This window comes from Dipodomys ordii, unplaced genomic scaffold (genome assembly GCF_000151885.1).
Source record: "Dipodomys ordii isolate 6190 unplaced genomic scaffold, Dord_2.0 Scaffold41, whole genome shotgun sequence".
NCBI classification, from domain to species: Eukaryota; Metazoa; Chordata; class Mammalia; order Rodentia; family Heteromyidae; genus Dipodomys; species Dipodomys ordii.
The window spans coordinates 13,507,900-13,535,051 of NW_012267257.1; the positions used below are offsets into that span (position 1 = coordinate 13,507,900).

At 39.1% G+C, this 27,152-nt stretch overlaps 1 protein-coding gene across 1 annotated transcript in view; it reads left to right on the top strand.

Annotated features, from left to right (window-relative positions):
- Positions 1 to 27,152, top strand: part of Adamts12 (ADAM metallopeptidase with thrombospondin type 1 motif, 12) — a 231,629-nt gene that overhangs the window by 93,780 nt on the left and 110,697 nt on the right. The window contains exons 4-5 of the mRNA XM_013018671.1: positions 22,421 to 22,617; positions 23,523 to 23,606. Coding sequence (XP_012874125.1) covers positions 22,421 to 22,617; positions 23,523 to 23,606 — 281 coding nt within the window. The remainder of the gene's footprint in view (positions 1 to 22,420; positions 22,618 to 23,522; positions 23,607 to 27,152) is intronic.

A 27,152-nucleotide genomic window follows, 5' to 3' on the forward strand; every position in this document is an offset into this window, starting at 1 on the left:
TTTTTCTTTTTGCTTATGTGGTGCTGAGGAATCGAACCCAGGGCCTTGAGCATGCAAGGCAAGTGCTCTACCACTGAGCCACCTTCCCAGCCCAGGCTTATTTTTTTAAAACCCTTCAACTCCTAGAAGACTCAAATTTTTTAATTGTTCAAGCCTTTAGATTCAGTTTCAAAAGATATAGTTTTATAAGAAACTAAAAGATTGTAGCTTCATAATCTCACACTCAAGTTCTTTTTTTTTAAACTTTCTACTTGGAGGACAAATATCCAGATATCCAATCAAATCTACGATGCTCTCTGGGAGAGAGGTCACTGACAGACTAGAGTTCTAAGATTCTTACTCTACATGATAATATTCTTGAATTGCCACTTCTTACCATTTGTTCCCTTGTCTTAAACGTAGTTTTATTTCTGTGTTCAGTAGGTTTTTACCTTAGAGACAGTCTGACTTGAGTAACTATTCATACTTCTCCTTTCTCAAAACTGAAGCCAAGTTTATAGGTCTATATACCAATTCAATAGAGTAGACAAAATAGAGTGACCTATTTTTAATAGCCTCACTAATTTTTATTTATGTTATCTTCTCACCATTATTTTTATTTCTTGCTATCTTCTAATATATAATGCAATAATATCCACATTCAGGAAGTCCATTCATTCCTCCGTGAAATAAGACTATATAAATCAAACTTCCAGACAGGCCATTTCCAGATTGGCTTTTGTGATAGCCTATGTTTGGAAGATCAAAATTATTTTAGTAGTCTTTTACATGCCTGTAATCCCAGCTCTCTGGAGACTTTGGCAGAAATATGAATTTGAGTCCAGCCTGAGTGAACCCAAGATCCCGTCTCAAAAGGAGAAAAAAGGAAAAGGTTTTAGAATTATCAAGAAAAGTTGTTATGTCTTTAAATCTGTAAAGATTCTCTACAATTAATAATGTCTCAATGTACCCACTATAATTTGAAAATATCCTTATTACACCTAATCTACTCAACACCATAGCTTATTTTCCCTAGTTTATGCATGTCCGAAGTGCATACATATGTTTAATACATAATAAATGTGGAATATCTTCTGTAATTTATTTGATACTATGCTGAGACTGCAAAGAGAATAGTTGCATGGTTTTTCTTTTGCAACATTTGAAATACTAAACTACTTAGGTCTAGGATCACCTATATTGTTAAAAGCTTCTGCTAACATTTTTTGGTGAGGACCTTAGCTTGGGTGGCCTATTTACTGTGCTCGGTTCTGTTTTTCTAAACCTTGGCAATGAGCTAAAAACACTCACTGCTATTGTTGCCTGGATAGTTCTATGTAAAAGAAATCTTGACAAAACAATATGCACTAAGAGTATTAACTATAGCTCCCTGATTGGCCCTTTGATAATGCTGATTGTTGCCTTTGTTCCCTTTCACATGATGAATCAAACTCTGAGAACTAGTAAGGAAATGTCTCTGTAACCTCAGAAACACCAATTCAGAGTTTAAACCTTCAGATTATGAGCCTTTGGTTACACATCCCATTTGGAATCTGAGGTATTTGAATGGTATTTGTTTAAAATCATGATGTCACCTCTACCCAGTCCCAGGTTTATTTTAAAGTTAAGACCAAGTTATGTGAAGTCTTGCCAAATCCCCATGTTCTGACACGAGGTAGCTCCAGGCCATGACCTTGTCAGGGGTTCACAGGCCACTTGGAAAGTCCTTGGCCAGATGTTTGTCATGTAAGACAAAGCACTGGAGCCCAGCAGAAGGTCATTGGTCTCTCTGGACATGATTTAAAGTGTCAATTTATCATTCGAATGTTAAGATAATAGTAATATTTCTAACTAACTGTAGGATATTGTTTATTATTGGTTACATCCAGTGAACAGATTAAAATTTTTTTTTAAGGATTCAGGTCTGAAGGGAGAAACTAGTTCATCCTGGCCATTTTATTTTGAAAATAATCGGAGCTTCTCTCCTGCTTCGGTGATCCTGGGCTTGGCCCTGTCTCCATTGTTTACCTTGTCCACCTTTGCCAGCTCTTCTCTCTCATTCCTTCATTCCCCAAACCTACAATAACTGCTTCACTCACACCTACATAATATTGAATGGATGAAGGTAGTGCTGAGAACATCTCCTATCTCTTCAAGAGGCGAATCTTCTGTAGACAAGGGTTTGGAGCTTTCTGCTAGCAACCCACTTTTCCTCCTCTCTGTACAACTCTTCCCACTGCCAACTCTTACACTCCCTATGTGAACCCTACCTCTTAAGAGCATTTGAAAACTTTCGCGCTCACAAGGGAAATGTATACATTTGAGACATATGTTGGAGCCTCTTGCCTTCCTTTGGTGGCTCAGGCAGGGACTTTGTGAGATATCCCAGCCATTTGGAACAATTAATAGCAATAAGAATGATGGTGAAGGATTTACAAAATGTCAGTTGTTACACATACTGTCTGCTTTAAACCACTGAATCCTTTTAAGACTGCTTGAGATAAATTCTGGTTTGTCCCCATTTTACAGATAAAGAAATGGTGGTGAAGAACAATCAAACCAATTCATATTATCAAAAGTCACTCAGGAGTTACTAAGAAACAGTACCAAATTGGCTCAAACCCTGCACCTAAACATCATTCTGCTTTGCTTCAACTGGTGACCTATAGCACCCTCAGAAAGGTAGAAACACACTCTTTTTCAATTATAAACCCATGTGTAAAAGGTTAAGAATATACTTAAAGATTCATAATAAAACAAGTCTAGAATTAAAACCATGATCCTACTTCTGCAACTGTCGTCAGAGTAACTTCATGTCTCTGTATTTAAGTACTGATTGTACCTCTGCCTGTGAAAGATATCAAATATTCTGTAGATGTTTTCTGAGGGGAGACCAGAAGGGGGTAAAGGATGCAGTGAGCATTTTTCCTTTTTGGCATCAGTTGTACCATTTTCTTGTGCAGGAGGAGAGGGGCTGTGTATTTGTTGACCCAGTTTCATTCTTGAAGAGCATGACAGCAGGGAGTGGACTTTGGAGCCCAGAATGGATTTGGAAGGCAGCAAAGTCTGTTTGTATAGCACAGACCCTGGGGTTTGTAGACCTAGCTCCACCAGCTGCAACTTGGCAAGCGCTTTAATTTAGAATTTCCTAAGCCACTTGTGAATCCAAAATATGTCATCTGTATTTCACAATAATAATTTTTTTGAATAGGAAGCAAAAAAACACACAGTCAGCTATTAAAAATTCGATGATATCTAGCAACAAGACCAGGTTACCAAAGGTTGTCACCCTGGGGGGAAAATCAGTAACAAAATGCCTTGGAAAGTTTTGTATTCATTTGGATGAAGAGAGTGGGTGTGTGACTGGAAAGGGGCAAAGGTTCAATGTTCTGGAGACAATTGAAGTGGGTGCTGTTTGGTCAGTCTCCAGGATGTGGAATGGATGTGAAGTGCATTGTCAGAGTCTCAAGCTGGTAAAGACAGAATAGGGTATGAGTTGGAAAATGAGAGTGGAAACTGTTACTGAATCTTCGGTGTAAAAGAGGAGACAGAAATGGCCATGCCATTGCTAATGACTGTCCTCTGCTTCCTTCTCTCAAGGCTGTGTTTTATCTGGCTTCGTGTATCTGTTCAGGGTGGTCTTTCAAGGCTGCTTGCCCACATTCACTGTGAGCTGACTCATCTTTCCAGTAGTTTCCAGTACACCCCATTAAGCTTTGTCTTGCGTTAGAATTTCCACACATGCAGGCCAAGCCTGGTGGCACATGCCTGTCGTCCCAGCTACTTAGGAGATAGAGATAGGAAGATCAAGTTCCCAGGTCAGCTTGAACAAAATCATACCACCTTACCCAAAACAAACTAAAAGCAAAAGGATTGGAGTGTCCTTCATGTACTGGAAACACTTGCTAGAGTGCCAAGGCGCTGAGATCAGTCCCCAGCACTACTAGGGAAAACAAGGCTCGACTCTATTTGTGAGAATCGCGGTGTGCACCCATGCTTCTCATCATCTATGTCTTAGTTAAATGTCACTCCCTCAAGACAATCCTTTTTCTTCGTCAACCTATAAGATACAATTTCCCCTATAGTATTGCTTGTTTGTTGGTTTGTTTGTTTGTCGGTCATGGGGCTTGAACTCTGAGCCTGAGCGCTGTCCCTGAGCTCTTCAGCTTAAAGGGAGTGTTCTATCACTTGAGCCTGGCATTGTTTATTCACACAACCTGTTTATGTGTTTCATAGAGATGGCACAACCTGAACTTTTGATTGGTTTGTCTCACTTGTCTGTGATGAGTTTTCACCATTAGATACCGAGCTCCATGTGACCGAGGACCAGGTCATTGTTATTCACCTCTGTGTTCGTCACTTCAAGTACAGTGATTAGCTCAGAGTAGATACTTAATAAACATTTGTTTGAAAGGAAGGCTTGGAATAGAAAAGGCAGGTGTGTTGAGTCTCTAGAATAATTTGTGTTGGAGTCCAACTGAAGTCCTTTGCCTCCCTGCCATCTTGCGATAGCAGCAGGAACTGTATTTAGGATAATTGTACATTCAGGTTATCATACTTTCCTTGTAGTAGTAGATGGACTATTGACATAAGTGAAAGACACAGGCTATTACACGCTGTTTGTTTTTTAATACAAACCTTTGAGCATAGTCTTAATATCAGTTTCTAGTTTCACACATGTACATGAAACTTTTCATGATGTGGTCAAGCCTGTTAGATGCATTACTTACTGTCACAGCCCTAAGACATAGCTGCAGACAAACAACTTTAGCTCTATTTTAGAGATGGAGTTAGCCTTACATAGTAAGGGAATTTCTGAGTGTCAAATAGCTGAGATTAGTGTCTAGGAATCTTGGTTTGTCTGGGCGGCTCACTCTAAGGCTTTTCCTGTTTTATTTTTATATACTGTCTCCACAGCAGATTGAATAAATTACAGCTCTAAAGTTCTATACATATTCTATACACATATTTCTGGTTATACTATGGTCTCGCTTCTTTTGTTTACACTTCTAAATTTTAAAACTACAGTTATATTTTATCCTTTAAAAATGCTCGTAAAAGGCTGGGAAGGTGGCTCAGTGGTAGAGTGCTTGCCTTGCATGCATGAGGCGTGGGCTCGATTCCTCAGCACCACATAAACAGAAAAAGCTGCAAGTGGCACTATGGCTCAAGTGGTAGGGCGCCATCTTTGAGCTGAAGAGCTAAGGGACAGCACCCAGACCCAGAATTCAAGCCCCACTACCGACAAAAATAAAGTTCATAAGTACCAAATCAGGATGAGGGGATCAAAAAAGAATATGAGAAATAACTTAATACTTACCAACATGATAAGTAAAAAACATTAACACGGTATAGTCAATGTGTAAGGAAAAGACTTAATTTGTCCTTAGGCAGATACTTACTCTCTCTGCCAAGAGGGTCTAGAAGCAAAGACACCCAGTAGCAAGGACACATCAAGTACTAGGATCTTGGTTTCTCTTTCAGTTTTTGTGCTAGTACTTGGGTTTGAACTTTTTTTGTTTTGCTTTGCTTTTTGGTGGTTAACTGAGGATAAGAATGTCATGGTCTTTCCTGCCCTGACTGGCTTAGAACCATAATCCTCAGAGCTCAGCCTTCTGAGTAGCTAGGATTATAGGTTTGAGCCACCAGCTCTTGATCAGATTTTGGTTTCTAATGCCATTCTCCAAGAAGAGCACCTAGGTTTAATGGTAGAAGTAGCTGATTCCATGGCTACTTTGTGCACAGTGCACAAAGTAAGCTTCCATGTCTTAGGGTGCCAGACACTCAAGTGTGCAAAATGTTGGTCTTGTGGAATATACCCAAAGCTTGGAAATTTGCATCACAAAATAAACAACATAGTCCAGTTCACTGGATTATAGTTCAGAGGATAACAATCCACATAGTTATAAACAAATAATTTTAATGGTACTGAAGAGACAATTATTCCTTACAGCAGAATTTCTAGTAATGCAGGTAGCTGAAAGGATAGAAGTAGGCTGTTCTGACTAGCAGGGCAGTCGCTGCTGAAGGCCACAGTCCCCTGTGTTGGTTCCCACGGCGGGTAAGAAGGTCTGAGGAGAAATAAGACAATTAAATAATGTCCAAGTATCTCATTATTATAATATCTTATACATCTCATAAGAATCTCAAAGTGTATCTCAATTATAAAGTGCTCATTAATTATAATGTGACAGTAACTTTATAATAGAGAAATCTGGCAGACACTTAATCAAATGAGAAGAGGCTGGAGTTAATTAGGTGATGTGGGGAGGGAGAGGAAGGAAACATTCACATTTCAGGCAGAACAAATAGCATATACACTCTACAGTGGGAAAGAGCAGAACACATTCAACACGTCCATATAAAGCTAATGAAGGATGGAATTTTGATATAGAGACAAAGGAAATTTGGATCTCAAAGAGATCATTTGTATTTGTATGATTATTAGAGCCAAGAGATGAAAATAACCTAAATGTTCATCAGTGAGTGAATGGATCAAGAAACTGTAGTGAGTCCATACAAAGTAATATTATTCAGCCTTAAAAATGAAATACATTGGGCTATTTATGTCACCAAGGATGGTTTCCCCCTCTCCCAAATGTTGTATTGTTCATTTTCAACATAATGTCTAGTGAATATCACTGCTATGTTAGTTCACTCTTTGTCCCATTATTTCCTCCTTTCTCTCCCCCAAACAGATAAACTTACATATAAGACAAAAGGTACAAAAGTCAAAATCAGCGACAACTGGAAAAAAAGAAAACACAAAAAGTAAAATAACAAAAACCTCTTGTTTCCGTCTCTTGGAGTTCACTTCGATGAACATCATTTTATATGATCATATGCACATACCTACTGAACCTTTGTGACCGTCTCCTACAAATACCCTCCTTTAGTCTCTCTGTGTGAATGTTTAGAGTCCTGTTTATTTTATTGTGTCCATGTCATTTTTTGTGCTTTAAAGATTGCTGTCCTTGGTTGTCACTCTCCTTTAAGTTGACACTCACAGGGACCCTGTAAAAAGAAAATGACAGCAATGTTTTAGCACTTGTGACTGTAAGGAATTTCCATCTTCTTTGAAATGGTTTACGCAGACTACAGGGAAATTCTGGATTTTCCCATTATTTAGGGTGTAACTCTCCCCTACCTAAAGACATCCTGTCTTAAAACCAACAAACAAAAAAGAGGGAGGAGAGAGTAACACCCAAAATAATAAGAAAGAACAAAGCTTTGGAAAAGAGGAGTTGACTTGCCTCATCAGAAAATCCAGAATTTTTGCTGGTGGCCAGATGTTTGGAAGATTCTGGAGACATTTTCCTCACAGGTGACAACCAAGCCAGATTTTTTTAATAGACTAATTTATTTGATTAACTTTATCCTTCGGTTTTAAATGATCAGTGCACACATCTATAATTTCTCAGGCTGAGATTGTAGCACAAACCCTGTTGTTATGATGGTAGTTTTTCTCCCACCCCACCTATATCCCTCATGTAATCCTAAGCACCTACCAAAGCTCCATCCACAAATACCATTTTAGGGATTTAGTTAGCAACATATAAATGTGCAGGACATTTTTTGTGCAATAGCATATGTATATACCACACTTTGTTTATTCATGCATCCATTTTTTAAAAACATCAATCTCTCAGGAATGCATGATTTGTATTTCTCTGCCCCCGTTTTTCCCCCACTAACTTGGTAAGTCATCTGTTTCTTCTTTCCAAACTCTATGCTTTTATCAACACCTTTGTTCCCTCATGAATTCTCAGTCCCCAAAGGAGAGCATTCAAAACAAATATGTCCACATGTCAAAATCAGGCAGATCCTACTTTCCAAAGTAAGTAATCTGTGAGTAAGGCCCTCTCCTACATTTAAAGGTTAAAGGATCCAATATAGAATCAGGCATCTCTGTTTAAGTTCTGGAATTTCTTGGAGCTCATTAAAGAAAATGAGACTGCGGCTAGTTTTTCTTTTATCCACTTCATTGTATCCTCTGTATTATATTTATAGTTAGAAAAGTATGGATTTTTTAATTAGAAGACAAACTATTTAATATATTATAAAACCTTTTTGCTTTTGGTTTCTTCACCACAGCTTTGTAACTTAATTGCAGACTTTTTTTCTGAGTTTCTTCTCTAATTCTCTTATTAAAGCCCATCCTTTTAACAAACAATCTCAACCTGTGCTCCCTAACTAGCAAAGCAACTATGTAATTGCTATCTCATTTGGCTGTTCATTCATATCTTGATTCACCAAAGGCAGAAAAATAGACTTACAGATAAATGTAAAATCAAGGGAAGAAGAAAAGGAATTAGTCTGATAAAGCATCCATTCCTGGGGCTGGAAAGGTGGCTCAGTGGTAGAGTGCTTGCCTTGCATGCCTGAGGCCCTGGGTTCTATTCCTCAGCACCACATAAGCAAAAAGAAAAAAGCTGGAAGTGGCGCTGTGGCTCAAGTTGTAGAGAGCTAGCCTTGAGCTGAAGAGCTGAGGGACAGTGCCCAGGCCCAGAGTTCAGGCTCCACAACCAGACCCCCCCCAAAAAGCATCCATTCTTCTAAGAAGGCATGTGAGTGGAAAATAAAGCCAACATTTCTACTAAGGAACTACAGACCCATGATGCATATAGGAAGAGACTGAGCTTCTAGTCTAAATGAGCATATTTCTGAGGGAATGACAGAACAGTGAAGTTCAGGAAAATCATATTAGGGCCAAGATGGCAGCCACCATCCACATATAGTGATGAAGGACTTAACCCATGCCTTATCTAAATCAGGATATGCTGTACCCAAGAAATACACACTGGGTTCCAAAAATGTATTGTGAAAAGTAACATAAGCCATCACATTAATAATTCACATTGAGGGGCTGGGAAGGTGGCTCAGTGGTAGAGCACTTGCCTTGCATGCCTGAGGCCCTGGGTTTGATTCCTCAGCACCACATAAGCAAAAAGAAAAAAGCTGGAAGTGGTGCTGTGGCTCAAGTGGTAGAGTGCTAGCTTTGAGCTGAAGAGCTGAGGGACAGCGCCCAGGCCCAGAGTTCAGGCCCCACGACCGGACCCCCCCTCCAAAAAAAAGAAAAAAATTCACATTGATTGCATGTTATAAGAATAATTTTTTTAATAGTTGAGTGAAGAAATTAAAACTAATTTCATTTGTTTATTTTTCCACCCTTGGTTGCTAGAAGATATATATATATATATCTTCTAGATATATATATATATATATATATATATATCTAGAAGATATATATAATATATATACACATATATGTATATACATATGTATATACATATATGTGTATATATGTGCATATACATATACACATGTGTATATATGTATATATATACACCTTGTTGCTAGAAGATATATATATATAATATACACATATATGTATATACATATATGTGTATATATACGCATATACATATATACATGTGTATATACGTATATACGTATATATGTATATATATAATGTGTATATATATGTATATATATATTTGTGGCTGGCATTGTTTTTATCACATAGTACTTGTTTAGAGCGCAAGATACTCAGCTCAAGATACACAGCCTCCTAATTATTTGCTGACTCACAGATTTCTCGAAAGGAAGGAACTGAGCCAACATTTCCACTAAAGAAATTAGTTTTCTTCAATCCTATGTGCAATTGAAAAGACAAAGAGCACAACTGATCAAAACTCAAAGAAAAATGCCTCTTTTCTCTCCTAGTCAGGTAAGGATTGTTTAATGCTGATCAGGAAGAACCCCGTCTTTAACAGGAAGAATCCTGTCTTTAACAGCTTTCCTTACTCTGCCTCACCCTGCAAAATGACAACACACTACAACAGAATGAAAAGGAGGTGACATTCTGAATTATCATTTTGTTCTCTCCCTCCTCCCATTTTCTTTAATGAGCTCCACGAAATTCTAGAACTTCAGCAGAGATGCATGGTTGATCACTGGATCCCTTCACGTTTAAAGGCAGGAGACAACCTTACTCAGAATGTCCCTTATTTAGAAACAGAACCACCTGATTTTGACATGTGGACATATTTGTTTGGGGTGTTCTACTTGTGGGGACTGAAAATTTCAGGGGGAATGAATGTGTTGAGAAAAGCGTAGAGTTTGGAAAGAAGAAACAGGTAACTTGCCACGTTGACCTTTGGCTCAGTGAGCCTTGAACTGAATGACATGTTCCTTGAATTAATGAAGGGGCCTTTAAAGACTGTTGGGAAAAGGTCATGTCAGTGCTTGTGGGAGTGAGATCTCCTCAGAGCCATGCCATGACTATCAGTTTGTGGGACTGGATGTCTGAGGTTGAGGTCCTGGCCTGCATAGATAGTATTGCTACTTTTCTCTATGAGTAACTTTCTCTGGCCACAAAGCACTCTTGTTCGAACTGTCCTGAAAATGTCTCCTGTTCTGGTCTTTGTCACGTGGGTCTTTGAAGTAGAATCTGTCATTCTAGCAGTAACTTCTCAGAGTGAGCTAAAGAAAGAGAAGGAAGTCTCAGAGACCTGCCCAGGCCCACATGGACCTTTTTCAGAATCTAATCCCAAATCTAGCTCATCCTGGTAATTGAGGTGCATTATGTCTTTGAAATTTCCCACAAGGCCTGTGCTGGACCCAATATCCTGCCACACTAACATTGTGCTTATCGCCAGCTATTTGAGGCCAGCTCAATACTCACAAATTTGTTTTCTTCTAGGTTCTCTGGAATGATCACTTTTATTACTGTCCCAGATGTAGGCTTCAAAAGGTTATTTTTTATGAATATATGGTAAAAGTTATCATTTATTAGAGTATGGAATAGCACTGTCTCTGTTCCACTTACTGCTTTGTACACTATTCCACTCCTATAAACAAATATTAATGAACAAATCCATGTGTTCACTGACCGAGTATTTACTGCATATTTAAAAGCCTCTGGGCTCTATTCTGGAAGAAAGGAAAGAAAGAAGGGAGAGATGGAGGAAAAAGGGAAGAGAGGAGAGAAGATAAGAAAGGAGAGGAAACAAGACAAGAGAGGAGGAAGCGGGGAATTGAGGGAAGGAAAGAAGAGAGGAGGACAAGAGAAGAGAGGAAAGGAGGAGAAAGAAGAAGCACAGAAGCAAGAACAACAAAACTCAAAAGAAGAAAATGAAGAATGGAGATAGCAGAAGTCCTTCAAATGCTGAACAGGTGGTGTCCTTTTTAAGTCATGTGTGGGAGACTAAAGAAAAGTCTCTGAACTATAGAAAATGAAAATCTGAAAGTAGATACTCATATGAAGTTAAAAGGAAAAGCATCTTTCTCAGTGAAAGAGTATCATCGTTGGGATTTAAACTGTCCTCCAATAGCTCTATGTCCTCCAATTGCCTCCAAGGCAGCCTGTTCAAAGGTGAGACCTTTGGGAAGTGATTGGATCACCAGTCTCTGACCTCATCAATGGATCAATCCATCTGAGAATTTGTAGCTTGATGGGGTGATTGGGATGTGGTGAAACTCTATGAAGGGGACTTAGTTGGAGGAGGTCAGTCACTAGGGGTGAGTCTCTGAAGGATGGATTTTGTCCCTGGCTTCTTTCTGTCTTTTTTTCCTGGCCATGTGCTCCACCACATGCTTCAGACCATGATGTTTTTTTCTGCTTTACTACAGTCCTAAAAGCAATGGAGCCATGAATCTGTGAACCAAAATAAACTTTCTCCCTTGTAAGTTGTTTATCTTACGTGTTTTTTCATAGTGATGTGAAGTTAACACAAGGGCTGGGAAGGTGGCTCAGTGGTAGAGTGCTTGCCTTGCATACATGAGACTCTGGGTTCGATTCCTCAGCACCACATAAGCAAAAAGAAAAAAGCTGGAAGTGGTGCTGTGGCTCAAGTGGTGGAGCGCTAGCTGGAGCGCTAGCCTTGAGCTGAAGAGCTGAGGGACAGTGCCCAGGCCCAGAGTTCAGGCCCCACGACTGGACCCCCCCCCACAAAAAGCTAACACAACAAGTGGACTATAAATTAAGTAAAACCAGCCAGCAAAACAAAAAATATCTTACAGAAGAAAATTACAAGAAAATGTATTTACTGTTGGTGTGTGTGTGTGTCTGTTTGTGTGTCTGTGTGTGTGTGTGTGTGTGTGTGTGTGTGTGTGTGTGTGTACACTGGGCCTTCAATTCTGGGCAAGGTTATTTTGTCTTAGCTCTTCACTCAAGACTAAATCTCTACAACTTAAGCCATACCTCCAGTTCCAACTTTTTGCTGGTTAATTGGAGATAAGCCTTTCTTGCCCAGGCTGGCTTCAAACCATGATCCTTAGATCTCAGCCTCCTGAGTAGCTAGAATAACAAGCATGAATGACCAGTACTCAGCTGAAATGTACTTATTATAACTTAGCTTCTGGGGTTGGGGAAGGGCTATAGATTCTAGGAGAAAAGCAGCATTTTGGAACCTGGATGGACATAAATAAATAGTGTATATATAATAAACAGTGCATTTATAATTAGCATATAACAAGTTTTATTTATATGAATCAAGAGTGGTATAAGAAAGGATAGTATAGGGCTCGGGAGGTGGCTCAGTGGTAAAGCACTTGGCTTGCATGCATGAGGCCCTGGGTTCAATTCCTCTGCACCACATAAGCAAAAACAAAAAAGCCGGAAGTGGCGCTGTGGCTCAAGTGGTAGAGTGCTAGCCTTGAGCTGAAGAGCTGAGGGACAGCGCCCAGGCCCAGAGTTCAGACCCCACGATCGGACCCCCCCCCAAAAAAAAGAAAGGATAGTATATATACATATATTTCCATATGTCAGTAATATAAGTAAAGCAATCTCACCTTCTTCAAAAATAAAATCTTATCACAGTATAATCATTTTGTTGCTGTCTGATGAAAGACCAGGCAGGTAATTTCAAGTTAATAAATATTTCTGTTTAGTGCCCTCAAAATTGTCTTTACTTTTGGCTTTCAGCTTGATTATTGCTTTCTTGCAAAAGGAATATTGACTCAACAAGATGCTTCATTTCAGAGGATATCTGGGGATATGGGAAGAGCGAAAACTGATTTATGCCATGTAATAAAGTTGGTGAAATGAGATATTAAGAGATTATATGTGAATGAAGGCAGAAGTGTGGTAGAAGTCACAAAGAGTTTGAATCTTGAAACTTAGATTTCTTCCTAACAGACATGCTATGTCTTTGATGAGATTGTCACCCAGGACTGGCTTACTTCACTTAAGAGTAGATTTGAACCGAGGTTCTCAAGTGTAATATCACTTCCGCTCTTGACCATGCCTTACTTCAGAGGTCTCCTAAGGAGACCAGCATAGGATCTATAGATTCATTTTCTCTGAGGCAGGAACAAGTATATGATCTTCCTGAACATTTTAGTACTGGCTAATTATCTACTGTTATCCTGTACTAACACACAGTTTAGGTACTAAAAATGGAATCACTGTTTATTGACAATCAATACACTGAGCTAAAGGATGGGTCAAACACTATCATCATTCAGAGAGGAAAATAGCCCACCCCTTGAGGAATCTGAGAAGAGATAGCACCCATAAACCTGAAGGGGTTTAGAATGTGTTCTGACCTGAAGGGGCTCCCACAATCCCACATGGGATGCATTTATCCAAAAATACATATTGAGCACAAAGAACTAATTTAGGTGCTTGGGCTGAGGAGTAACAAAGCAGACAAAATTCTACTGTAGTTGAATAAATGTGCCTTTCTTTTCCTTACATTTAAGTAAAACTTGAAAATAAAAATGTCCATTCTTTTATCTCCACAATTGTCAGTTATTCAGTCTACTCTTGTGATCTGTCATGAACTTTGTTCTATTCTCTTCCATGTACAAACCAGGAAAGAAAGAAAGGAAAGTGAGGACTCATTCTCTCCCTTTAAGTCCTCAAAGTTGCATGTGGCACTTGCCCTAGAAGCATAGATTAGAATCTAACAGCAAAGAAAGCTAGGAAATTTTGTATTTTTTCTAAGAATCCCATATTCCCAGAGGAAAATCAAGGAGGAAGCGGGGAAGAATAATTGATGGAGATGAGAGGCAGGCTATACGGAGGCTACAGAAGTACAATAGCCCATTTGAATATTGTACCATCTTTCAAGGACCATAGAAAAATCACCCATTAATACAGACAGATAGGTCATGGGAAGACAGACAACAGGAAAGCACACATCTAGCAAAACATGCACTAAATGGTTCCATGGACTTTACTCAGCTCTTAGGCTGCACATTTACCACTTCTGCAAGGGAAGCATAAACTGGCTCAGGCATTTGATATGGTAAGCCTGATGAACTTGATACAAATGGAAGAGAAAGAACAAACAAAAACTAGTTGGCTTCAGGTCAACTAGTTCACTCAAGGCTAAAGCTCTACAAGTTAAGCCATTCTTCCAGTTCCAGGTTCTTGCTTGGAAAAGCTTTCAACCAATTTTCATTGTACTTACTGAAACACTATATAATAGAGCTCAGTATTCTACTGCCAGAATGTGTAAGGAGGGATATATGCCATTCTAACACAGGCGTTTTTGGAAGGTGTGCTGAAACTAAGGACCAGCCTTAAATAAATATTAAGATGAGCCCGTATTCATCCATCCTCATCTCATCATGGATGGAAGTGAGCCCAGTGTTAGCTTTCTACTACTGTAACAAATGCCTGAGTTGATCAATATAAAAGGAAATAATCAAAACAAAAACAAGCAAGCAAGCAGGAAGGAAAGAAGAAAGGAAGGAAGGAAGAAAGAAGGAAGGAAGAAAGAAGAAAGGAAAGAAAAGGAAGAAAGAAGGAAGGGAGGAAGGAAGGAAAGAAAGAAAGAAAGGAAGAAAGAAAGAAAAATTGCCAAGTACTAGTGGTTTATGCCTATAATCCTAGCTTCTCAGCAGGCTGAGATCTGAGGATTGTGGTTCAAAGCCAGCCTGGGCAGGAAAGTTCATGAGACTCTTATCTCCAATTAACCAGCAGAAAACCAGAAGTTTAGCTCTGTCTCAAAATGGTAGAGAGCTAGCCTTGCGCAAAAAGAGATCAGGGACTTCAACTAGGCCCTAAGTTCAAGCCCCATGACTTACAAAAAAGAAACAATTTATTTTGGTTCAAGGTCCATACTGGGTTGGTCCCAAGCAGAACACTGTAGCAGGACCCGTGTCACCTTCTGTCAACCAGGAAGCATGAGGAAGAGACCAGCATTCCACATAGTCTCCATCACGGGTATGTCTTTAATGGCTCAGGACTTCCCATTAAGCTCTAATTAAGCTCAATTTAAGATTCCAGCAATTCCCAATTGAGCCCCACACTGGGGACTAACTCTTTAACACATGAGCCTTTTAGAGGCATTTCAGATTAAAACTATAGCAACTTCTCTTTGGTTTCTCGTAGTCTTTCAATGGAGCTAATTAAATAATGGGAAATGTTACCCACATTAGAAACCTTCATCGAAACAAGAGAGAATCCTAAGAAAATCCTAAGAAACAGGAACCCTAGATTCTGATTCATATTCTATGGCTAATACATAAGATTCCCCCCCTCTTTATTCCCATACAGATTTTCAGGGGGTGAGAAGGTTTTAAATCTGAAGAATCTTTAGCAGTCCTTTAACATCTAACTTCTTTCTGATCTGATACTCCTTTTGAACTGCCTTTCCACAGTCATATGCTTGGAACACTAGATAGGCATGAATAGGAGTCCTGAAAGCAGAGCGCAGTTTGCTGTCAAGCGAGTTTTGTGAACAGCATTCTCAGAACCCCACTTGGTAGAGTACAATATGAGTGGTCTTTTACAAACTGGCAGAAAGGTAAGTGAAAGAATATTTTAAACAGTTAGATCAATGTAAGTTCACTGTAGAGGACTGGAAAACTGAGGAGCTTTCCCATGGTGCCTTGCATGAGTTGAGTTACTCCAGAGTCCTGGTCACCAAGCTAAAGGCAGTGTGTCAAGAGTTCAGTCAATGTTTGAGCAAGCTGGGACTTGGTTGATTATCTAGAGAAACTTATTTGTGTTTCTTCTGCCCCCAGCTGCCTCCTCCACATCTGTTCTTCATTGTGAGCAATGTATCAGCACATTTTTTTTCAGAAGGGAAGGAAGAGAAAGGACATGTGTGGGGTTAGATCTCAAATCACTGCAATTACTTCTCATTACAACAGCTGTAAATGCAATGGATAATTTATGAAATAACAATGAATCTAATTGTTCTAAAAATTCCCATCTCATTCTGATTATTGGTATTCTGAAGGGATCTTGAAATGTCCTTTTCACTTACCCTTGGCTTAATGTTATTTAGTCAAGTTTCACAAGCTCCAACAATTCCTTACTCTTGTGTGATATATTCTGAATAAAGTCAAGGCAGTGTCCAGAAGGATCAGTCAGCTCTCTGGGAACACATTTTATTTACCTTATTTTGGATACTTATACTTTTCTATGCACACTCCAAACCTGGAGAGTATGTGTTTTTGGCACCTACTAGTTAAGGTCCTGATGTTTTACTTGTTTATCTTTAGACAGCTGTATTTATTTCCATCGTGGCCAGTTTTGAGAAATGGATAGTCTATTGTCCAAGCATAAACATATTTTTGGTTCTCAGTGAATGAAACTAACTTGCTTAGGAAGGAAAATGAGCTTCCTAGATATACTTTGGGGTTTAAATGTACTCTAAGCCAGCTCCAGTACCTTTAGTACCACTGCTCCTCCATTGAAGCAAATAGATAAGCACATGAACATCTAACTTTGCTAGAGAAGGCCACCCTGCTCTGCCTGCACAGAAGGTGGTCTGGTTGCAAATATGTAGGAACAGCAAACTGCTGCTACTGCTGCTTAGGCAATAGAAAGGTGTGCTTGCCCAACTCAGAGAATACTGGAATGGAAGGACCTGTGTGATGGTCAGTCTGTAGTTTAAGGCAGTGATCTGTAGAATCCCCTTTGGGATTCATCCTCCATGCCTCATCATTGCTGTTGCTTTATTTCATACTCTTGGTTTGAAAACGTAGATTCATAAGAAAAATGCATTAAAAATGAGAATGCAATTTGAATTTCTCATTAGACAGGAAAGGGACCAAGGTCAAAGAGTTTGCATTAATAAATGCAAAGGGCCAGCATTCACAGATGGTTCAGGGCAGACCCGTAGGGACAGGAAATGAACAACAGTGGCTCTGACAGCCCTCACCAACCCTAGATATCTTCCTTCTTTTATCTGGGTCCTGTCTTTCCAGCCACAACTCTGGTCTAGGACATCTTTCCTAAGTGATGCTTATTGAATTTATACAAGAAGCAGACATTGACCCCACCCCCAAATAAAGAACACCTAGCATCAAAGGGTCACATAGTACTTATTGACTTTCTCCTTAAGTTTGCTATCTTTGGGACAGATGTCCTTCAAGCATGGCTTGAAATGATGAGATCCTGGAGTGCTGGGTCTCAGCTGGTTTCTGCTCTAGCTTCTTCCCCAGATGATCTTTACATACTAGTTCTTTAGGCTTTTCACACTGCAGTTTCCCGGCAGCTGATGGCAGGAACTCACCTACCCTCATCTCCATGCTACCAAGAAGAACAGTCACCTACAATGCTTGTTCACCTACAATGCCTCTCACCTACAATGCTTGTTCTGCTGCCTATAGGCTTGGAGATTTAGAGCAAATTATCTCTCTGATAAGTGGCAATCATATTACCTCATATCATTATTGTAAGAATAAAATAACAATGTATTGATTCCAAAAGAATATTTAGGAATGAGGCAATACCACTCTTTCTGATGGAAGCATAGAATTCCATTTTGAATATCACATTTTCTTGATCCATTCATCCACTGAGGGGAGTCTGGGTTGATTCCATATCTTAGCTATGGGAAACAATGCTCAATGAAATGGTTATGCTTGGCTTTAGTGTGGTATAGTTTATGGTCACTTGCATAAATGTTCCATTCATACAGAAATGGAAAGACATGGAAAAATTATATTAAGTGAAGTAAATCAGACCCAAAGAAACATAGGTTGCATGCATTCTCTCATTTGTAATAATTAGAATGTGCCTATAAATCTACAAGTAACGTTAATGGATAATAAAAGACAAAAATTTACAATTGGACATGATTAACTAAACAGGACTATAAACAGTTACACAGTATGATCAAAGGAAGATATTCTTAGGAGAGGATCACGAGGGCTTAATAGCTATGTGCATATGATTATATAAAATGATATTTATTGACATCAACTCCCAGAAATGGAAACAAAGGTTTTTTTTTAAAAAAAAAATTGTGCTGTTTGTGGTTCTCTATTTTTCTTCTGTTTTTTTTTTTCCTTTTGCTGCTGGTTTTTACTTCTGTACCCTTTGTCTTATATGTAAGTTTATCTGGTTGGGGAGGGGAAAGGGAAGTGCAGAAATGATGGGACAACGGGCGAACCAATTTAGTGGTGATATTCACTATACATTATGTTGGAAATGAACTAAACAACCTTTGCGGGGAAGGGAGGTAGAAGAGGAAAAGAAATGTACTCAATACCTGACCTATGTAACTGTAACCCCTCTGTATATTACCTTTACAACAATAAAATTTTTTTAAAAAAGAATACTTAGTAGTCTGGGCCCTTGATTAGCACTCTATTATAAGTGGCTTGGGTTGACATGTGTTGTTGAATGGTTGTTTGGGGCAACTTGTCTGGAAGGTAGTGAAGTCTGGGCTAGGGAACATTGTAATGAGGGAATCATCTTCCGGGAGGGTAACAATATTTGGGCTTCAAACCATGTAGTCAGTCTAATTAGTGGTTGGTTTCAAATTAATGATCCATCTTGTCAGCTTGGGTATAAATCTTCCCTCTTTACTGGAAATCTGTAGGTGGCAGAAAAGAATCCAGATTAAAAAAAGACTAAAGGGATGGGAGGAGAGTGTGCCTCGAGCATTGCTCGGGCTGGGGCAAACCTGATTCCGGAAAAGCACACCTGAACATAGAAGGAACTCTCATTTCCAGAATTTTCCACCATGCTCACTTTCCTGTGATTCTTGGTCCTATACCAGCTGTCTTAGTGCACCTTTATCCAGGTGTGATCTCTGCCTGTCTGTGGAGGAAGACAATGGAATCTGAGAAGTCAACTGAGGTGAAGGCTGGGCTACTCAACAGATTCTTAAACAAGAAAGAAAAAGGGAAAGGAAAAGCATGCATTCTTTCCCAGGAATCTCTGGGACTGCTTTGTCAGTGTGCTAAACATTGCCTGGGCATCTCAGCTACTGCTGGGCAGCTGTCTGTATTCCCTTAGTTCAGGTACAGGAAAGTCAGTCCTCGGTCAGTAAGGGAAATAGTCCTTACTTAAACTCTCCATTTGGCTTGATTTCTCTCCTTGAAACAAACCCTTCACAGCCTCAGTGTGGAGAATTCTCTAATTGAAACAGGTCATAACATGGGGAAAAAAATAAACAACTTTTTCAGTTCTTCCTTTCTTGTGGTCCACAAGTCAGTTCCAAGTCACTCACCTGCACAGCAGGCATTAATTGGTGCCACTCTTTGCCAAGCAGGTAACAAGCGTACAGGGCATATTCTCATGGCCCATTAGCTGCCTAGAGCTTAATTAGAAGGTTCTGCAGGAAACCACAGCACTGTTTCCAGAATCCATACTGGCTCAGAAGAGGGATCCTTAAACAGCTTGTGTCAGGAGGCAGGAACATCCAGGGAACCTTCCCCAATTGACAGCACCCCAGTTGCTCTGAAGAGCTAGAAGTCTTGTTAATCAAGTGTTAGGTTGGCATCCTAGCTTTCCCAGAATTGCTTAGTGGACGTATTTTTCTCTCAAATCTGGAATGGTGGCAACAAGACTCAACAAGGTCAGCCCAGTTAAATACATCCTCTCTTCCACAGTCCCACTGGGACCCAGCTCAAGTCCTTCCATACTGCTAAGCTTCTCAACTATAGATGATAGAACTCATAGGTCTTCTCTTGGGAAGTATGTTCTCACAAGTATGTTCTGCATGCCAATTACTTTTTTGCCCCAATTCATCTGAGAGTAGAATTTATGTGTGTGTGTGGGGGGGGTGGTGGTTACCAATGATCTGTCTTGTGCATGTCCTTGTGGTTGCTGAGTTAGGAAGACTTAGCTAGATCAGGGTCTGGTATTCACAATATGACTTTGGGGAAATTACCTGATCTCCTTGACCCATTTCTTGATCCATATTGTAGTAGTAGTAGGCTCTATCTCATGGAATCATTGGCATGATTAAATGAGGCATGAGGTCTGTGTGCTTAGCACAGTACCGGAGCTGCCACATGTCCTTGAGATAAGTTTTGTTGAAGGTTTAAAATAGACATGTGCTTTCATCTGATCCCATCCCTCATTTCTACCTTTCTTCCTATTTGACCGAGTAATTTGCCTCCCCCTTCCTTCTTTTCTCTTTTATTTTGTTGAATAGATTTTTATTATTAAATACTGAAAAAAACAGAAGAATATCAATTATTCACAAGGGATAAAGACGAATGATATGAACATTTGAGATAAATTTTTAAGAAAGAAACAAAATGGAAATAAATATGTACTATTCTGTCCATAAGGAGAAATCATGGATTAAACACATTTCTCTAAGCAAAGTAATAAGGGAAGAGAAATAGAAAATTGATTTCTCACAAATGGAAAGTTTAACCATCTCCCCCTTTATAAACAGCCACAAGACCTCTCTCCAATGCTTACATAACCTGGGTTATTTGTTCAAGTTATCTCAGAGTAAAACTTTTTTATTTTTAATCAAAACTGGTAATGATAGAATTTGGGATTAGACATAGGATGCTGCTGCATTTCTCTCTCAATATTATTAATGTGTGCTAACTTCATAGGCATTGAAATGTGGGAACCAACTCCATAACAAAATGGGCACTGGAGAAAAGGAGGATGTGGTTTTAGTTGCCCCGATTGAGTGCATGATATAAGGCCAAGGAGGGTACCATGTAGATGCTTCAGGAAGCAAGACCACAATGAGCAAGTAGAACTTACAGAGGCCAGGTGTCAGCTCCAGATAGGAGAGAATGTCACAGCAGAGCAAGATACCCTGTGGGTTGGTGATCATCACTACCCCACTGGAAGCATTCAAGTTCATAGTGAGTGGTCATCACCAATGATTAGCCTGGGAACGTGATGTTTTCCACTTGATTCTTAAGTTCTGTCCATGCCTAGACTAGAGGCTGTAAATTAGGGAGAGGTAGGATGTGGAGGTAGCTGTCTTCAAGACTGGGTCACTGTCTGTCCATCAAACCAGGCATCTTTCTGTACTTACTCATCTGGTCAGTTCATTTTACTCAACTATTTAGATGTTTCTGAGCCCACTGAAACTTTTCAAATTTGCCTTCTACTTTGTTAGGCATATCCTTTCCAATGGGTGATGCAATACCTTACTAGATCTGGCTTTTCTATAGACCTTTATCAAATTAGGATGTGATCCTTACAGTATTCTAGGCTTTTTTGTTGCTGTTAGTCATGGGGCTTGAACTCAGGGCCTGGACACTGTTCCTGGGCTCTTTTGGTCGTTTCCCATTTTCTGGTGGTTAATTGGAGATAAGAGTCTCATGCAGAAGCTCTTCAGTTTGATGTGATCCCATTTGTCCAGTCTTTCTTTAGTTTGTTGTGATTCTGGATGTTTTACTTAGAAAATTTCTAACCATGGTCAGAAGGTCTAGTGTTTCCCCTACCCATTCCTGTAATATTTTCACAGTATCCAGACTTACATCGAGGTCTTTGATCCATTTAGAATTGGTTCTGGTGCAGGGTGATATATGAGGATCTAGCTTCAGTTTTTTGCACAAGTGTAGTCAATTTTGCCAGTGCCAATTGTTGAAGAGCCTATCTTTCTTCCAACCTGTGTTTTGGCTCCCTATCAAATATTAGGTACTTACTATATGTTTTGGGATTATTTCTGGGTCTTCTATCCTCACCTCAGTGGACAAATGGATCAAGAAAATGTGGTAATGTGTGTGTGTGCACACGTGTGTGTGTGTCTGTGTGTATAATAGGATTCTACTCATCTCTCAGAAAGAATAGAATTCTACTTGTTTCTCAGAAAGAACAGAATTCTACTCATCTCTCAGAAGGAATGACATTGTACCATTCATAAGGAAATGAAAGATTTGGAAAAAAATTATACTGAGTAAAGTAAGTCAGATCCAAAGAACCATAGGTTGCATGGTTTTCCGCATTTGTAGTAACTGTAATGTGCCTATAAATCTACAAGAAAACACATCAAATGATATATATATATATATTATATTATATTATATTTATATTTTATTATAAGTACTTAAAAACTCTCTGTAAGATTCAAATTTGAATTATTTTGTTAATATTTATTTCATTTGATCTTTTCTATTCCACTCATGTGTCTAAGAACATTTCCCTCATACATGATTAGACATACATTAAACTTATCCCCTTTGCATATTTACAATGTAAGTGGATAATATAGAATATGTGAATATAGAGGTACTCTACTATCATCTATTTATTATTCAGACAGTGGCGCCAACCCTAAGAAGCAGGAGCTACAGCGAGAAAAGTGGGAGAGGAACCATTTGCCAAGCAGAAGCCTCTCTCGGCGTTCCATAAGCAAGGAAAGATGGGTGGAGACTCTGGTTGTGGCTGACACGAAGATGGTTGAATATCACGGGGGTGAGAATGTGGAGTCCTACATCTTAACCATCATGAACATGGTATGTGGAGACTATATGGGGAAGGGCAGCTGGTGAAGAAATCTCATGGAGATTCTCTCATGTGTGTAAAATCATATTAACTTATATATATATATATATATATATATATATATATATAATTAGCTGTTGGTGGCTTGTACTTCTATTCCCAGCACTAGGGATCCTGGAAAGATTGCAAATTCAAGGCCAACCTGGGCTTCATAATAAGGCCCTGGTTCAAAACCAGGAAACAAGTAGGGCAAGAGGAGGAAAGTAAGTGTTTTGTCTTTTTAACACATAGAAACGTAGATGTACATTCACACTTATATGAGTCTGTGAGTCTGTTCCCTGCCTAACAGTGGCAAGACAAATTAGTCTGTCTTTAAAGATGTAAATCCAGGGGAAATTTGGTATTTATCATTTGCTATTTTTTATCAGGTATTTAGTAAGTGAGGCATTACCAGTTGATATTAGTATACCAACAAGTACATGGAGACAAAAGAATAGAATATGATTCTAGAATTTCAGTCTCTAATTTCTAGAATTGAAACCTCTAATTTCAAGGTTCTTTTTGGTGTTGTTGATATGTTTTACCATCCCAGAGAGGGTGCTTAACTTGTTGTGATGAGAAAAGGTATTTTCCTGAATAACTAATTATGAAAAGGAAAGACCCTAGAGAAAGGGTGAAAGAGAGGCTAGAGAAAGGGTCAAAGAAAAGAAAGGCATCAATGCTCACACTGCCAGTCAATCATCATGAATGAGTCTTTAAATCTTACGTGGCTTGAGATTCGCTCTTCTTTGGATCACACAGAAGAATTCGTGTACTAGAAAACAATGTTTAAGTATGTTACAATCCATTACTTTCCTTGGGCATAGATATATGGTATATTCATGTCAAGCTAATAATTTTCTGTTTTTGATTCCAGGTCACTGGATTGTTTCATAACCCAAGCATTGGTAATGCGATTCACATTGTTGTGGTTCGACTCATTCTCCTTGAAGAAGAGGAGGTAAGGAACAATTTTCCCTTTGCTCCAGTCTTTGGGTCAATATTTCACATTTCTTATTTTTTAGGAGAGCTCTTGATAAACATGAAAGAGCTCTCCAAATAGATGTTTAGAATCCCAGTGTGAAGGAAGATACTATTTCTGTGTTATTTTCTTGGGAGTCTATCCATAATGAGTGAGAACTGGAGAATGTTTCCAAAATATACATCATTGAAACCATCTGATTTTCATTGCATCTGGCATTGTAAAAACAAGGCTTACATAGAGAGGTCACTAAGAATGTCTCCCAGTGGAAATAAAGTAACCTTATTCTCACTTTTCCCAACTATTTACATATGTGCTGAGATTTCCAATTGATACCTGAAGCCCAGATCTCAGGTCTCTTCCTAGAGCTTCCAGCTCATGTTCATATGCTTACTTGGTAGCCTGAGTTGGATGTATCATAGAATTCACTCAGTCTTGAAACCTTAAATCCAAAGTGGAATTCTTGATTACTTCCTTTTGTATCATCTCAAGTTTTCCTTCCATTCTTATTGTATTCATTTCTGTAAGTACTACTAATCTACTATGAATTTAACCAGTTGTGTCAATATAGGAGTCATTCTTGATTTTTTTTCTCATATCTTTCAAATCCAGCATTGGTCCTGGCCCACTGTTTATTGTCCCTTCAGTCATTTCCTTGGTGTCGGTCTTACCATATTGCAGCAACCCTCTCAGTGCTTTTCCTATTTTTCAGCTTTGTCTCCAAAATTCACTCTCTATGAATCATTATTTAAACTATAGACATAGTGGATCACCTTAAATACAAACTAAGTTTCTCAACTATGAAAACAATAATAAAACTTTAATAGCATTCTGTTTCTTTTATAATAAACTTAAATTTCTCTTGAGTCAGGAGAGGTTTTCATGATGTTACATGAGACATGATGACATTGTTTTCATGATGTTGTTCCCATTAACTTTGGCAGTCTTTCCTTGCTCTCTGGTCTTTTCTATTCAGAATTCAGATTTTTTAAATGTCATATACAGAGACCAGCAACAGCAAAACAAAACTGATGTGAGTGGAAGTGGCAGCTTTTGATTGGCTACCATTTCTCTTGTCTCCAGTTTAGTAATTTCCTTTCCATCACAAGATTACTCTTTCTCCCACTGTGGTCCAAAATCAGCGATGTGTTCATTGTCCTTCATATACAAAGTACCAGAGTTAACACAAAATCAATGTTCATGTAGATGTCTCTACTTGGGATGGGATAGCCTTCCTCACCTACTGACTCTTTCTCCAAAACCTTTCCTATACCGGATATATATATATATATATATATATATATATATATATACTTTATACTCATAACAATTTCTTTTTCATTTCTCTGCTTTTGTCAGTAGATGCCAGATTCTTCAGAAAGTAGATCGGGTATTGCATATCAGAAGAACTGATAAGGTTCTTGAGAGATTGTGTGGGCAGGACAAGCTTTCCTCTGGAAAACTCTGGATGATACGAATGGACAAATGAGATGGAGAGGAAGGCATTAGAGAGGTCCCCTGGCGGCTCTGGAAAGGGATGTATGGTAGGGAATTCCTAGGCAGATTACTGGGGAAGGTCTCCACCAATGATTTTCTGTAACTCTTGTCTTTTGTTTTCTAATCTCATCTGGCCACCAACACTGCTTTGGACTTTGTTTGCGTGTATAGGCTCAAGAGGCTTTGAGATTAAACTACATACATAAAATGCAGCCTTAGTTACTGCCATGTAAGAACACTACAGATTTTCATTATATCTGAGGATAAATTGGGTAACTAGAGTACATGTAGCCATTCTGAAAGACAAGGTAACAGACATTCAGAGTGTTGGAAAGTACTATACAAAACTGTGACTAGGAAGGATAAACCAAACATACTGAGGCTCCAAGGGCCAGGAAATCAAAATGGCTTCAGACATAAGTCAGTTTATGCTCTCCTCCTGCCTCTCTCTCACCCTGCCCAAATCCTACCTTTCCAATTTTTCATTCTGCTCAAGGTCTAGGACACTAAGGTTCTTTCATTTCAGTACTATTTATTCAGTGGCCTTTCTTTCGGTCATTCGGTCATTGATTGGAATTAAACTCTTCCCTTGAACTTGTGTGTGTGTGTGAGAGAGAGACAGAGACAGAGACATAGAGACAGAGAGACAGAGACAGAGAGAGAGACAGAGAGAGAGACAGAGAGAGAGACAGAGAGAGAGAGATGGTCCTTAGGCTTGAACTCAGGGACTGGGCACTGTCCCTGAGTGTTTTTGCTCAAGTCTAGCACTCTACCACTTGAGCCATACCTCTACTTCCCTCTATTTTAGGTAGTTAACTGAAGATAAGAGTCTCACAAACTTTCCTGCCTGGGCTACCTTGGAACCATGGTCTTCAGCTCTCAGCCTCCTAAGCAACTAGGGTAGTGCCTGGCTTCCCTTCAACTTTCATAAGTCTAATACTGTGGCAAGTCGAGGATTTGTTTGTTCCGCTATTTTCTAGCTTTCTGAGCTGGTTATATCTCTGTGCCTCTATTCCACCACTTTGTGAAATGAGAGAAATAATATCTACTCCATAGGGTTGCTGTGAGAATCAAATGTGTTAGTCCACATTGATATAGTTTCTGTTTTCTATAAACCACTCAGTTAATGTTGTTTGTTAGTATTGCTTTTCTTGTTATCATTGCTGTCATCATCATTATTTAGTTTCCACAACAGCCCCACAAACTTGTTACTAAGTTTTTTTTTTTTTTTTTTTTTTTTTACTAATTTTCAAGGACTTTAAAGCCATTGAAAGTGATACCAGAAAAGTACAACAACTAGATCAGGTCCTTTGTCTATATGGTCCCAAAGAATGAGTCCACAGACATAGAGGGAGAAGAGAAATGGCAAAGATTTATTGAAGAAAAGGATAAGCAGATCTCTTAGAGGCCTCTTTTAAAAAGAAGCTAGAAAGTCAATGGGTATGGCACCATGATCGAGCACTTGTCTAGCATATATAAAGCCCTGGATTGGAGCACTAGAATTGGAATCGGAGGTAGGATAGAGATAAAGATGGGATACAAGTGAGTCGATGAAATTGAACCTACCCCAGGTAGTTACAGTGTCCAGGACTAGGGCCTGGGGGCATCAGTCTGGCTTGAAGGAACAGAAGTATGGATCAGAAGCAAGAGGAAGATGGCTGACCTCATGGAGAATTTCCTCCTGATCTACTAATTGGCTTAGTGTTGGGTTCAGTCTGCAGTTAAAAACCAGTTGATTTTAGAAACTGAGGCTCTTGGTTTCCATTCTCATCCTTCTTGCTGATATGTAGGCCTGCAAGAACCTATTTAATTAATGTTTTTGAAGGATAAATGCAAAAAAGTTTTACACACATTCTTTCAAAAAAAAAAACTATCAGAGTAAAGCATGCTTGTGCCTTAGGCTCTTGTTTTTGCTTTCTGCTGCTTGCCTGGTAGCTTTTCTTTCAATAGCCTAAGGCTGGCTGCTACCCAGAATTCCCAGAGAAATCAATACAAGATATTATAAGGAGAGTACACAAAGGGAACAAT